The sequence below is a fragment of the Marmota marmota genome, unplaced genomic scaffold (genome assembly GCF_001458135.2).
Source record: "Marmota marmota marmota unplaced genomic scaffold, marMar, whole genome shotgun sequence".
In the NCBI taxonomy this organism is placed as follows: domain Eukaryota; kingdom Metazoa; phylum Chordata; class Mammalia; order Rodentia; family Sciuridae; genus Marmota; species Marmota marmota.
In genome coordinates, this window is record NW_026000001.1 from 4496597 (window position 1) to 4510750 (window position 14154).

The window sequence follows — 14154 nt, forward strand, 5'->3', positions numbered from 1 at the left end:
CGGCGCTCACGCCGCCCTCACCCCAGGCCCTGCCGACGGCCTGCCCAGGGCCTCCCAGCAGATGCTGCTGATCACAGAGGAGAGGGCAGCGCTCTGGGCCTTGCTCGCGGCTGCCCGCCCAGACACACAGCCTCTGTCTGCGGCCCCCGCCCGCGGCTCGGGAGTCCCACCCACAGGAGTCCGCAAGGGCTCCAGCCACATTTTTCAAAAATGTAAATTTCCTCTCTGGCCAATATCTGAGGCCTATAAATAGAGTCACTGAGGAGAGCCTGGCTGGGGGTGTGTCCCCCACGCGTTGGAAGAGAATCACCCCAAGAAAGAGGAGAGACTTGAAAGGTCTGAGGCCACCATGCAGCTGGAGAAACTGAGGCTCAGACCTGGGAGGCATGCCCAGGGCAGGGTCAGGGCCCAGTGTGGCCCCTCCTGCCTGTTGGCTGCCCATCCTCATGTTCACTCTCTCAGCTCCCTGTCAGCTCCCCAGGCCTCCAGGCTCAGAAATGCACCATACTGTGCAGGCCACAGGACCTTTGCATGTGAGGGTCCTCTGGCCTGGCTAGAGATCCAGGCACTGATCCTCCAACAGGGCTGTGTGTTGTACTGTCCGTGTCATGCCCTCCATTGGGCACTGCTGGGCAGAGCCCACAGGATCCACCTGGGTCTCTTGGCTGGCATGGGGGCAGGGCTTGGGCCTTAGCACAGGCTCCAAAGGCATGAGGGAAGGCCCGGGTTGGTCTCTGTGAAGCAGGCAGGGGCATAAGGAGTCCAGGAGTGCATGACTGTGTGTGCACACCCAGCACCCAGTGTGGACAGGGCACACCTGGGCAAGCCCGAGGGGAGCCGTGAAGACAAGGGCGACTTCCACAGATGGTGGCCACAGGAGGGATCCTGGTCCTTCTCCCAACAGGAGTGGCCCAGGCGGGGCACCGCGGGGCAGGGCTGCCCCCACGTGTGGTGGCAGAGCTCTGTCCCCTGTGTGGAGCCAGAGTGGTACTGACACCAGGTGCCAGCAAGCAGACGGCATTGCAGACAGGCCAGCAGGGCCAGAGGGAGAGAATGGCCTCAGTTCCTCCTGCCGGCTGATAGCCCTCCTGCCCGGGCCTCCTGGGGATGGAGGGACGGTCGGGATGGCCACCTCTGCACAGCTCAAGGGTCATTTCAGCACAGCAGAGGAGCCTGAGGTCAGGGGCAGGACCTCCACCAGGTCCTGTGGCAGGGCTGGGGTCTGCAGGCCGCAGGCGGGGCCAGGTCAGGCTCACCGACAGCACGTGCCCAACACAATGGTGGGCCTGGACACAGCTGTGCACCCTGAGCTGCTCCTGTAGGAGCAGGCGCGAGGGCAGGTGGAGGAGGGGCAAGGGGTTCCCAAGACCCGTTGCCACATGCTGACCTGACCCTGCCGCCTGCAACCCAGATCCTCTTAAGCGCCCACATTGTAAGATGTGTGTGGGGGGTTCTGACTTGGCCCAGCTCCGCACGAGGGCCGTCCAGCCTCACCTGTAACTCACGTCAAGAACTAGTGGCCCAGAGATGGCGGGAGGTGGGAACGGCCGGGCCCTGCCACCAGGCTGGCTCAGCCCTGGGGCTCGAGACCTGGCTGGGCCAGGGGCCCCATGTATGTAGGAACCCCGTGCCTTCGGCAAGAGCTCTGCTCGGGACATCAGAACACACAGGCCCAAGGGCAGGCTGCCGGCGCATGTCCGGACTCTGACCCCCAGAGGCAGGACACTCCTCTCCTCCTCCCTCTAGGCTCACAGTGTCCGGCTGGACCATCCTCCCTGCCTGGATGGAGGGGAAGGCTGAGGCCAGCAGGGACAGGGCTGGGAAGGGGCTGCTGAGGTGGGTGGGGAGGATCACCTAGCATCTGGGTGAGCAGGTCTCTGGAGCCCAGGCCCAAGTGACCAGTGACCCCAGGGTTTTCCTGGGACATAGGATTGAAGGGCACATAGATTTTCAATTATCTAGAGGCTCCTCTCCAGAACCTGGGCACTCCTGTGACTCCTGACCCCCCCCAGGCAGATACACAAAGGTCTAGTCCTGCGTGGCCACCCACCAGGGCCCTTGTCCCCTTCAGCAGGACTTCCCTGAGCGTTCCCTGGCCACGGGCTGGGATAGCACCGTCCACATCAGCTGGTTGGCTGAAGTGGGGCATCTCCTAGACCCCCCAGGGCCCTGAGGGTGGCCTGGAGGTGGGGTGGCGGGGGCTGGGAGGGTGCAGGGCCTGGCTGCCCAGTCCCAGGCAGCCACAGAAGGGCTCTGGCCTCAGGCTCCCTTCGAGGGCAGCAGAGGGACTCCCCTGTGGACACACCCACACCCGCCCAGGAATGGGGTGGCAGTGCTCAGCGTCAAACGACGCTTTCATTATAGGTTTATCTTTGAAACCCTAGACAAAACAGGGCTTGTGTGGTTTGACTGAAGGGCCGGCACCTCGGGACTCCGCCATCCACTAAGACGGCTCCTCAGGAAAGAAAAAATACACTAACCTTAAAATAACCAGTTCCCAGAATAGCAAACTAATACGGCTTCTAAAGGGAGCCCTTTGATCAGGCGGAGCCCACGCCCCCGCCTATTGACGGCTGTGTCACTCAGAGCAGCCCAGCGGCGGGGAGACAAGCGGTGGGGGAAGAGGAAAGTGGGGAGCGGGGGACCCTGGGGCGGGGGGCTCTTCTGCTTTCTGATGCAACCAGCCCTGGGGGTGGGGAGGTGCTCAATGGTGGCCATGGCTGGCTGGGCAGGTGGAGCCTCTGGGTGTCACCTTCCAAGGGGAAGGCAGAGGCAGAGGGGACAGAGAAGTCACAAACAGAATCCCAGGCTGGCGGTCCCTGGGACCTTGGAGAGCATGGGTGTCGGAGGGGGTCAGGGAACCCAGGCAGGTCTGCAAGGATGTGTCCCCCTGGGGAAGGAGGGTGCTGGGTCCCACAGTCCTGCCCAGGGCTCCGTCTGCATGCCCTGCTCTTCCTGGGACACTCCTCCACAGCTCCGGGCATGGACGGGGCCACACTGTGCTCCCTGCCCACGGGAGGCAAGTCTAAAGCTGCCCCTTCCAGCCACCGGCCCCTTGAGGCCATGGAGCCCACAGAATGTGGCTGTTGAGACTGGAGAACTGAACTCCAATGATTTAATTTTACTGAACTTAAATACGGATCCTTGATTGAGTTATTGGAAAACTTTAAAAGTATGTTTGGAATGACAGGCATGAGAATCTCCTTGTCCAACTGTAAACTCTATGAAATCTAAATACAGACCAAGCCGTTCTCATGAAAACTCGGCATCTGAATCGAGATGTGCTGTTAAGTACACAGTTACACTGGCTTGGGAGGCCCAGTGTGAAGATAAGAAAGTCAAACTACGCCAATGGCTTTCCATTTTGAAATGATGATATTTTGGATCTATTGGATTAAAAAAAAATGTATTATTGCAATTTTAACTTCACCTGATTTTTAAAAAATCAATTAATTGGAGTAAAATTAACAACTCCATCCTGGCCGGCAGCATCCACGAGCTGACCAGGAATTAGGGGAAGTTGACGGCTGAGAACTCAGTGGAAGTGCAGCCACAGAGCTCAGAGGGGCCTGAGTCACTGAGAAGCTGAGCTGGGCTTCGGGGTCTCCCGGGGATGGACGGCTGGGTTTGACGCCTCAGGTGGGAAGCCTCATGGCACAGATCTCCGAGAAGATGGAAGGAAATCCGACCCACTGCTCTGAGCAAGGGAACTTGGTGGCCCTGGGAAGTCACAAGCACGGGCTGGTCCACGCTCTGTGGGGAAGCTCAGACCCACATGACCTTCATGATCTGCAAAGCTTGGAGCTGGAAGGGCACCCAGGTGTTCGGTAACGGAAGGGGCAGACGTGAGTCCTCTCTGAGACCCCCGACTGCACACCAGGCCTCAGAAATTCCCACAGAGCAATTTTAAAATCGATGAGTTCACATTCTTAGAAAAGCAAAGAAAACAAAACACTATGAATAAGAATCAGAAGGAAAAAGACAGATAGAGATGTGTAAAGACTGTAGATTCTGGAATCAAGAGAAAACGAAATCTAGAATATTCACATTTAAAACACTTCAAGTAATTTTAAGCAATTTGAATTCACAAGAGGAAGATACGGATAAAAATGACCTCCTGGGTGTGAGCGAGAACGCAACAGAACTTTTATGAATATAAAGAAGGGACATTTAGACTTTATTGGACCAGTTTAATGGTAGATTAGACACAGTTGAAGAAACGAGCAGTGGCTGGAAGATGGATCATCTTGCAGATTTCCAGAAGGGCTGGGGGTATACGGGGCACTTGCCTGGCATGTGGCAAGTCCCGGGCCCCATCCTCAGCACTGCAAGAAGAGTCAAAACGACTTCCCAGAACACAGCACAGGTGTACAAAGTGATGGACAAAGAACCAGAGGTCCAGAGACGAGGAGTGGGATGGTCTATCCCGCGTCTAATGAAAGTTCCAGAAGGAGGTAAAGAGGCTGAAGTGAAATCTGGAGACATTGACTGAGAACAACTCAGATCACACCATGGGTGGAGGTGCCTGAAGGAGCGCGGATGAACAAATATCCCTGCGCCACCCCCACCCTCAATCCATGGTGGGAACTGAACAGTGCTGGGGTCAAAGAGAAAATCCTAAGGGTGGCCAGGGGAACACAGGTACGTTTCCTTCCAATTAATGAAAATGTGCCTTCATCTTTTTCTTTTTCTTTTTCAACAGTAACAAAGGAAGCCAAAGGATAATTCAATAAAATTTCAGGTGGTGGGTGGGGGGGGGGGCAGGTACTGGGAATTGAACTCAGGGGCACTTGACCACTGAGCCACATCCCCAGCCCTATTTTGTATTTTATTTAGAGACAGAGTCTCACTGGGTTGCTTAGTGCCTCACCTTGCTGGGGCTGGCTGTGAACTCACGATCCTCCTGCCTCGGCCTCCTGAGATTCTGGGATCACAGGTGTGCACCACTGGGCCCGGCTCAATAACATTTTGATGTTCTAAATAATCCTGTGACGTTGGGCCTAGATTTTATAACTGGTGGAAATATTTTTTTTAAGAAAGACAGTCAAATGGTCATTTTTAAACAAATAAAATCTGGGAAATTTTGATTTTTCACTGAAGGAAATTCTAATGAATACATCAAACAGCAAAAAAAAAGGGATCCCAGACGTAAGGACTGAGGGAGAAGTGGAAGGACAAACAATAAATGAGCCAATAAAAGGCCAGAAAGAGGGAAAAAATAAACATTAAAAACTTAGTAGAAACGGAAAACACAAAATGTCCTGCTAGGGATTCACCAAATACAATAGAACCAATATTAAATGTGACTGTATGAAATGATTATTAAAGCTCAGTCAGATACACACAGGCACACACACATGTATGTTTGCAAAGGACACAGCTGGAATATATCGTTACAGAATTAAAAAGGAGAGCTTTTAAAAATTGGATCCCAAAGTCAGAAAAATTTTTTTTAAGAGCCAAGAAAATAAAACTCCAGATCAGTATCCTTTCTGCATCTAGATACAAACATTCTTAACAACTATCAGCAGACTGAGTCTAACACTATGTTAGAATACCATACGCTGGGAATGAGCAATGTGAAGTTGGTTTTGAATCCCAAAGTCCGCTACAGTATTACGCCATATAATAGATAAGGGACGAAGCCATGTGCTCGTTTCAGTAGATGCAGAAAGGGCATTTGAGAAAAATTCAGCATTCATTTATGAGCTAGATGAGGTGGTGCACCCCTGTGATCCGCGTTACTTGGGAGGCCAGCCAGGAGGACTGCTAGTTCAAGCCCAGCCTCGCAACCAGTGAAACCCTGTATCAAAATAAAACAATTGAAAGTGAATGGGGGGTGCTGGGGCTGGGGCTCAGTGGTAGAGCACTCGCCTAGCACGTGTGAGGCCCTGGGTTCAATCCTCAGCGCCACATAAAGATAAATAAATAATATGAAGATATTGTGTCCAAGTACAACTAAAAAATAGATATTAAAAAAAAAGAATGGGGATGTAGCTCAGTGGCCTTGGGTTTAATCCCTTGTACTGCCATAGAAAAATTATAAAAGCCTTCTTAATGAGCTAGGGGTATACCCTCAACCAGTGAAAAGCATCTATGGAAAACCTATGGCTAATGTTGTACTTCATGGAGATGACAGTCACTTTTATCACCAGATGGCCACATCCATTCCACACATGACTGGAAGGAATCAACAACAAAACTACCAAGACTAATAACAGCAAGTATACAAGAGGAATATAAAATCAGCTGTACTCGTATATCCTAGTAACAATTCAAAAGTGAAGGTAAGAAAACAATTCTATTGATAGTAGCATGGCCAACAAAATTCATAGGACTCAATTTAGTAAAAGAAATGCAAAATGTATACTTCAGAAACTAATAAAACATCACTGAAAGAAATTAAAGTACATCAAATACATGGAGAATATAGGAATATACCATGTTCATGGATTATCAGTCTTACTTTTGTTAAGATGTGAATTTCCCCCAAATGGATCTAAAAATTCAGTGCAACGCTTATTGAAACCCCAGCAGGCTCTTTTATTTTATTGGTAAAAATCAGCAAGTTGATCCTAGAATTTGTATGAAAATTTATAGGTTTCCAAATGGGTAAAAACTGTGAAAAAAGAATAAAATTAGGAGCTCTATATTACTTGATTTCAAAACTTACTGTAAGTCTCTAATAATCAAAACAGTACAGTGTGGGTTTGAGGATAGGCACATAGACCAATAGAACAGAATGGCAAATGTACAAGTAAACCCAGACATTTTGGGGCAATTAATTTTTCATGAAAATTTGATGAAGGAAAAAATGTCTATATGTATGCATGTATATATATATTTTGGATAAATGGTGCTAAGCCGCTGAATGTGTCCATAAGTTAAAAAAGCAAAACAAAAACTAAAACTAAATCACTTAGACTTTGCCTCATACCACGCCCCCCAATTATCTCCAAATAAAACTCAGACCTAAATGTAAAAGCTAATTCAACACAATTTCTAGAAGAAAAAATAGGAGAAAGTGTTCCTGTGCTTGGATTAGGCAAAGAGGTCTTGGAACATTGAAAGCATGAGCCATACAAGAAAAGACAAATTGGACTTCATTAAAATGAAAAAGTTCTGTGATTTAAAAGACACCATTCAGAAAATGAAAAGACAGCCGCGGAGTAGGAGGGACAGTTTGCAAGTCAGACGTCTGATAAAGGATTTGTATCCAGAACATAGAAAAAAACACTTGCAACTCGATAATACAACCGACTACTTAATTAGCAAATGGGAAGGAGAGTTGGATAAACATTTCACTAAAGACGGCCATGAATGGCTAATAAGCACATGAAAAGTTGCTCAACATCATTAGTCATTAGGGAAATGCAAATCAGACCCACAATGAGATGCCATTACATCCGCACTAAAAGGGCTCCAGCAGGAGAGGCCGGCCATACCGCGCGTTGGAGGCCGGAGAGAACGGACCTTTACCGGTGACTGGTGGGAAAGCAGAATCCGAGAAAGGCTTTGGAGGACAGTGTAGAAGTTTCTTGGAAAGCTACCCCGTCTGCGCGGTGACGATCTATCAAGGCCCACAGACTCCCCAGTGAGGGCAGAGAAGGGCGTGCCAGTGGCTGTGACCACCACCGCGCTGGTGGCTCCAGCAGACACGTTCCCTGCGGGTACAGAGGGCGAGTTTCAAAGACTGACCCCATATTTTGCCATGAGTCGTATGTTAAAACCTGGCAAGGGACTGTCATTGTCCCTGGCAGCAGAGTGGCTCGCTGAGGATGCTTTCTACAAACTCCACGCAGGAAACCTCTCGTCTGAAGAACGAGAGGTGGGGACGGAGATGAGGAAAACACACGAGTGGGTGGAAATCAAGACTAAATGCCATTTATCAGAACTCGGAGATGCAGTTGGAGTGATGTTCGGTGGAAAACTTTATTACCTTAAATGCTATAAATAGCTCTAATGCTGTCGCCTTATATATCTCAGAAATCTGGAAAAAGTCAGACGAGTAATGGGATTACTGAAAAGGGATAGGATTCATAAAGCCAACGATTTGGTGAAAATACTAATAAAATGGGCAAACACCTAGCAGGCTGGATGACTGGGGGCAAAAGCCGAGGCACACGTTAGTGACACTGGGAGTATAAAAGGAGACAGGAACCCGAGGCTGGAGTCGGTGGGACAGGAGGTGCCAGCACCTCCGAAAACCAAGTCAAAGCACACAGATTCCTGGGACCCTCGCTTATCGAAACGGACCGAGAAAAAAGTAGCAGATCTGAAGTCCCGAATCCTTAGCCATCAGATCAGTCCTCAGGAAGGGCCTCATCCAGCGCTTGGGGTGGCCTAGGTGGCCTTGGGGTGAGTTCCACCTTACACTCAAGAGAAATTAAAAATTCCAACCTTGGGCGAAGTGTTCCAGCGCAGGGAAAAAGCAGAGCGGCTGTGAGCTCACATCACACAAAGCCAGGGCTGGGGAGGGCCCCCGACAGGGCCCCGCCTGGAATCAGCCCGCCAGAGAGGTTCACACGGCTTCCCAACAAAACCTCCGCCCGTGTATCTCGGCAGCGCGTGAGAGATCCTATATAGGGGCCTGGGGAGGCCGAGGTCTGCAGTGAGAAGTTGATAAAAATCCAACCCGGGCAGGCAAAGGCCTGGCCGGGCAGGGCGGGGGGCTGGAGAGCAGCGTGGAGATGGCTCTGGGGGACATGGGGAACCCCTGGGACCATGATGCCTCAGAACCGGCCTGCAGGCTCTGGATGAGGGGCTTGGTGGCAATTCTAGGACAGAGACCACCTTGTGGGTGCACAGCTCAGCAGAGGGCCGGTGGGGGGGGGCCCAGCCTGAGGACCCTTGATCAGCAGCCCTCATGCTGCCCACCAGGCCCTTCCCCTGACCACCACCAGAGCCCATGGACGGCGCCGCCTGCTCCTCACCCCACCCTGGCCCTCGGCCTTGGTTCAGAGAGACCCCTGCATTTACCAAAGCCCTGTTTTCTCTCTCTTGATCTCACCTGTCCCTGACCCCTGTCTGTGGCCTCCTCGGGGACCTGTTTTTTACCTAACTAAATTAACCTACTCAAGAGGACTTATCTGGGCAAACATGAGCCCTCCAAAGTACAGAAGACCGTGGGGGAGGGCGGGGGCGGGGGCGGAGGAATTTGTTCCCACGCTGGCTCAGGCCTCTTGCTCCCAGGAAGGGAGGCCAGCGGGAGCAGACCTGGTGTGGGGAGGTTTCTGTGCTGGGTGTGGGGGGGTGTGAGGAGAGCCTGGAGAGTCAGGACAGAGGTAGAGGAGGACAGGGACCAGGGAGGGGGCGTCCTGTAGGCTGAGTGGGGCTCTGAGTAGGACCGGCTCATCCCACTGCCAAGCAGAGCCCAGGACTTGGGCCAGAAGCGAGTCTGTGGGGCCTTCTCCCTGGGGCAGGTCCCCAACCAGCAGTAAGGGAGGAGGGGCTCCTGGCCCTTGAGACGGCCTGAACAAGCTGGTCTCCCTGTCCTCCTGAGAGGGGGGACCAGCCATCTGTGAGTCCCAAAGGCCCCTGCCCCAGCCCTCTCAGGCCCACTTCAGAGCTGAGGAGCTGAGCCTTGACCCCTGGCCCCGCAGCCAGCTTGGTGGGGTGGGGATGGGGGGAAGGCCTTGGGGGGGAAGGTCCAGGGGCTCCTGCTGGGGCTGGACAGGCTGGCTGGCACTGGCTCTGCTGTGCACCCACCGGGCTCTGAGGGATTTCCTGTCCCCTACATCCCGAGGTCAGCAGGATTGCGCTTGAGTTGTTTATGGTCCTGATGACTGCATTGATAACTGCGATAATGTGGGGCCCAGGCCATGCCACTGTGCCCTCTGGGCCCAGCAAAGCCCTTTCCCAGGGTCTGTCCCCACGGGGGACAGCGGGTACCAGGGGGACAGTGGTCACTGGCAGGGGATGGGCTGGGCAGGCTGCCATCAGCTGAGCCAACATCGGCTGGTTGCTGCCTCTGCTCTGGTTGGTGCACCTCTGCCAGCCCCTTGACAGACAGCTGGGGTCCCAGTCGGGCCCTGGGAAGGGCCGAGGTTCTGGGTACAACATGGGTGCTGCTTGCTACCTGGGAAGCCCCAGGCAGGGGATGCCCCTCAGACCGGATGAGCCCTGGGGACAGGGGGCAAGGCAGAGCGGTGCCTGTAGGGCCTGCGGCGGGATCTCCCAGCAGCCTTGGCTCAGAGCCGCATGCTGAGGCCAGGGGGGCTCTGAGACTCACCCCAGCTTTGTGCCTGAACCTGGCCCCCAGGGATCAGGGACTCCAGCTCTGCACCCGAGGCAGCACGCCCTCACCTGAGCCCACCCCCCCGGCCCTTGGTCAACCTAGGGCTTCATCTTCATTCTCAGACCCCAGCAGGCTCAGGCCTGGGGAGGGGAACTTCCCAGGAGATGCTGTCTGCCACCCATGGTCACTCCCAGAGGACACCAGGCTCTTAGTCCAGGTGCCCTGAGCAGGATGCCCAGGCCGGTAGCCTTTCCCTGGCTCCGTCATGGCTCCCTCTGATATGCTTGGCTCAGCCTCGACGCAGAGCCCCTGTGCAGAGGGAGAGCCAAAGCCAGGCCCGGCTCACAGATGGCTCCTGAGCCTCTGAGCCTGACCCTAGTGAGACCTCCATTTGTGGACTTTGGTTCCCGTCCTGCCAGATGGGGCCATCTCCTGCTGGGCCAGCTACCTGGAAAAGGCCACAGGACCACCCAGTCAGGCCTGAGCTGCTTCACGGTGACCAGGCCCTCCAGCAGGGCTCGGGTGTTGGGGATGTACAGCCCAGCAGGCCAGGCCAGGAGCAAGGGTCCCAGTGGGTACTGAAGCCTGGGCCTCCCTCTCCTTCTGTGATCCCCTTTACCTCTTGGGGTCCCAAGGCCTCCCTGGGCCAGGGGCAGCTTGTACCAGGTGGGGAGGGGACAGACTGCAGGCCCCAGGGCCCAGGAGTGGGCAGGGCAGGGATGGAGAGCGTCCTGCGTGGGCTGCACCCTGCCCCACCTGCTCAACTGTAGCCTGGGTTGGGAGTAGGCTAGAGCCTGTTGTTGTCAAGGCAACGGAGCAACCGTGCTCCCTGCCCAACCAAAATTCCTCTATTTTTAGCTTCTCAGTTACTTTCAGATAAAATCCATGTAGACAGACGAGCTCTCTGGCAAGATAACAGCCCGCCTCAAACCACAGAGACTTCAAAGTGGAGCCGCAGGGGGGCCATGGCCTGAGAAAGGCCCTCCTGCAGCTCAGAACCTCCTGTGGCTCCCGGGCCGCCCTGCAGAGAGGCTAGGTGACAGACCGAGTCTGGTAGGCCCCAGTGTCCCCATGACCTGCCCCATGTGGGACCTGGCACCCTGGAGCACAGGGAGCACACCCAGGCCCTGTACTCCACTCGAACACCCCTATTCCCAGTTAGGACCCTACCGTGGGAACTGAAGGTGGCCTAGGTGGGGGCCAGGGTAGCCCACCATTCCATCCTGAGCTGACCCCGCCTTCGTACCGCCGGGTCCAGGATGAGCCAAAGATGCCCCCACCTGTAAACCTGCCTCAGCTGGGTTGTCCCGGGCCCTGCCCAGAGTGGAGGCTCCAGGCAGCTGGAGCCAGGGGACAGCAGGTACCAGGCAGCTCCCGCCACCCCTCCACTTAGGACACCCTCCGGAGGCTCTTGGAGCACACAGCCGACTTCGGATGTGCAGGAGAGAGCAGGCTTACGGTGACGGCCCAGCATGTCGACCTTGTGCTCTCTCCCCGCTGCTCAGGGCAGAGGCAGGGCCACAGGCCTGGGACGAGAGGCAGAAGCAGCAGCCTGAGGAATCCTCCTCCCCGAGGGCACGCGGGCTGCCGCTGAGGGGCAGCGCATGGGTGGGCCCGCACTGCCCACCTACCCAGGATGCGGTTCTCGTGAACTCTAGGAGGGGGTGGTGGGCACAGGCTGCCACTTGCCAGGAAAGATGCTCACAGTGAGCGTGGGGGGGGGGGGATGGCACAGCCATGACCAGCCCAAGTCCTGAGCGCACACGGCGCAGTGATGCCTGGCCAAGGGCCCAGCGTGCGGCCTACCTTGTCTTCCACCCGGTTCAGGCGGGCGCCGAGGGTGTTGCTGCCGCGGTCCTTGCTCTTTTCTGCGGGGTCAAGCATGGGGGTCAGGGAGGCGCATCACCAGGTAGGGCAGGGCCCTCTCAACTGCCTCAGGGCCCAGGGGGTGGGTAGCAGAGGGCCAGAGGCCTGAGCCCTTGAGAACGTCACTTAGAGCCCTGGGTGGAGGACCCGAGGCTGGTGTGGAGGGAGGGCAGGGCTGCCATGGCCCCGAGCTCCATCCTGCCCCCAGTTCCACGACCTCCACGAGGGGCTGCCGGGCAGCTGTGCTGTCTGCCACGCAGACCTGTCACTCCAGACCCCATGGGGCCGGGGATGCCTGCCGGCTCAGTGGCACCCCAGCTCATGTGTGAGGTCCTAGGGCCACCCTGAGGAGCAGGCCTTGCCCTGTCCCCCTGGTGTGACAGCCCCCGTGAAGTCACCCGGTCCTCCCAGGACCCCCTCTCAAGAGTGGCCCTCAGAGCATGTTCCACACCAGATCCTGCTGTCAGTGCCCAGAAGCTCGCCATCTGAGGGACCCCGGTGGGTTGTCACATGACCAGAAAGTTCCTGGGTGCGCAGGGTGCCTGCCTGCCTCTCCCACCCCATGCCTTGAGCCTGTTCTGGCCTGAGGAGAGGCAGAGGTGGGCACAGGGCTGAGGGAGCATCTGGAGGGGCTGCCACATCCGGGGGCTTGATGCACGAACCCACCTGAGACAGGGATGAACAGGGAGGGCTTTCCGATGGACTGGTCCAGCCTGGGAGGGAAGGAGATGGAGACCAGCTCACACTTGGCCCAGGTACCACGTGGATGCCCAGTGGGGGTGTGGCGGATGGGCTGAAGTGCCCAGCAAAACGACATGCCACCCGCCCACACTGGACACTCAGAGACACCACCCATAGGCCTGCCAGGTGGCTTCTGAGCCCCCAGAGACGTATGTGCCTGAGAGCCTGGCAGGAGGCTCAGAGAGGAGGGCAGCAACTGGTCATCTCGTAGACTCCCACCCTGGTGGGGCGAGTGGGTCAATGATAGGGGCCCTGAACCCTGGCCCCATTGGCGATTGGGGGCGATCCATTCTCCCAGCTGGGCCCTGTAACCCGGGGAGTGAGGTTCCCAGGTTAGCCCACTGTGGAATTATCGCTGGTCTAAACCTGTGCTGGTCCCCAAGGACTACGCTGCTTCCATGGGATCAGGATCCAAGCCAGAAACCCAGAATGTGCTGACTCGCAGCTGTCAGGTCCCCAGCTCCAGGCCCAGTGGTAGGCTGACCCGTGGGTGGTCAGACCCAGGGATGGAGAAACCCTGGATGGAGGAGACCCCGGGGGGGCAGGTGTCTTGGGGAGAACTCAAGTTTCTTCCCTCCCTGGGACCAGCCAAGGGAACAGGCCTTGTCCACTGTGAGGCTAGGGCAGGGCTGGCTGGGGCGAGACTCAGCATGGTGGCAACCCCCCCAGGTCCCGTGTTCCCGCCACCCCTCTGTGCCCACCTTCTCTGCAGCTCTTTGATGCGCACCATGAGGTTGAGGTGGCCTTGAGAGTACTGCTCGATGACATCCCGCACATCATAGGGCTTCCTTGCTTGCTGCAGGCCAGAAAGACATGCGTCACATCCCCTTGTGTCCCATGGGGGGGGACTCTAGGCAGACCCCCGTCCTGCACATGCTCAGCAGCAAAAAACTGCCCTTGGGTGTAGGCTAGTGATGCGGCCCTGGGCTCTAGCTTCTCTTTCTGTAAGAGGGGGTGGCTAAGCCTGGCTCCTTCCTTCTGTAAGAGGGGATGCTCAGCCCTCGTCCTCTCTCTGTGAGGTGAGATACTAAGTTTTGTTCCCTGTAAGATGAGTGCTGGGCCTTGTTCTTCTTTTCTGGAGGATGGGATGCTGAGCTCTACCTTGCTCTGCCTGACAGGGAGGGAAGGAGAGTGGATAAGACGTTGGGTTAGGAAGCCCAGGGAACTCGGAACCGGTACCTTGCCAGAGACAGAGGGGCTGTGGCTGAGTCCAGGGCCCATGCCTCTCCCTGGCACACAATGATGGTGACTTGGAGTCGAGCGAGCGGCCAGCCGAGAGGCTCTCCCTGGTGTGCTGGGGCGGGGGCGGG

At 55.7% G+C, this 14154-nt stretch overlaps 1 protein-coding gene across 1 annotated transcript in view; it reads right to left on the reverse strand.

Moving 5' to 3' along the window:
• Kcnq1 (potassium voltage-gated channel subfamily Q member 1) overlaps window positions 1–14154 on the reverse strand; it is a 288888-nt gene that overhangs the window by 45592 nt on the left and 229142 nt on the right. Inside the window, exons 13-15 of the mRNA XM_015503067.2 lie at window positions 13546–13640; window positions 12770–12816; window positions 12044–12105 (exon numbers count right to left, since the gene is read on the reverse strand). Coding sequence (XP_015358553.2) covers window positions 12044–12105; window positions 12770–12816; window positions 13546–13640 — 204 coding nt within the window. The remainder of the gene's footprint in view (window positions 1–12043; window positions 12106–12769; window positions 12817–13545; window positions 13641–14154) is intronic.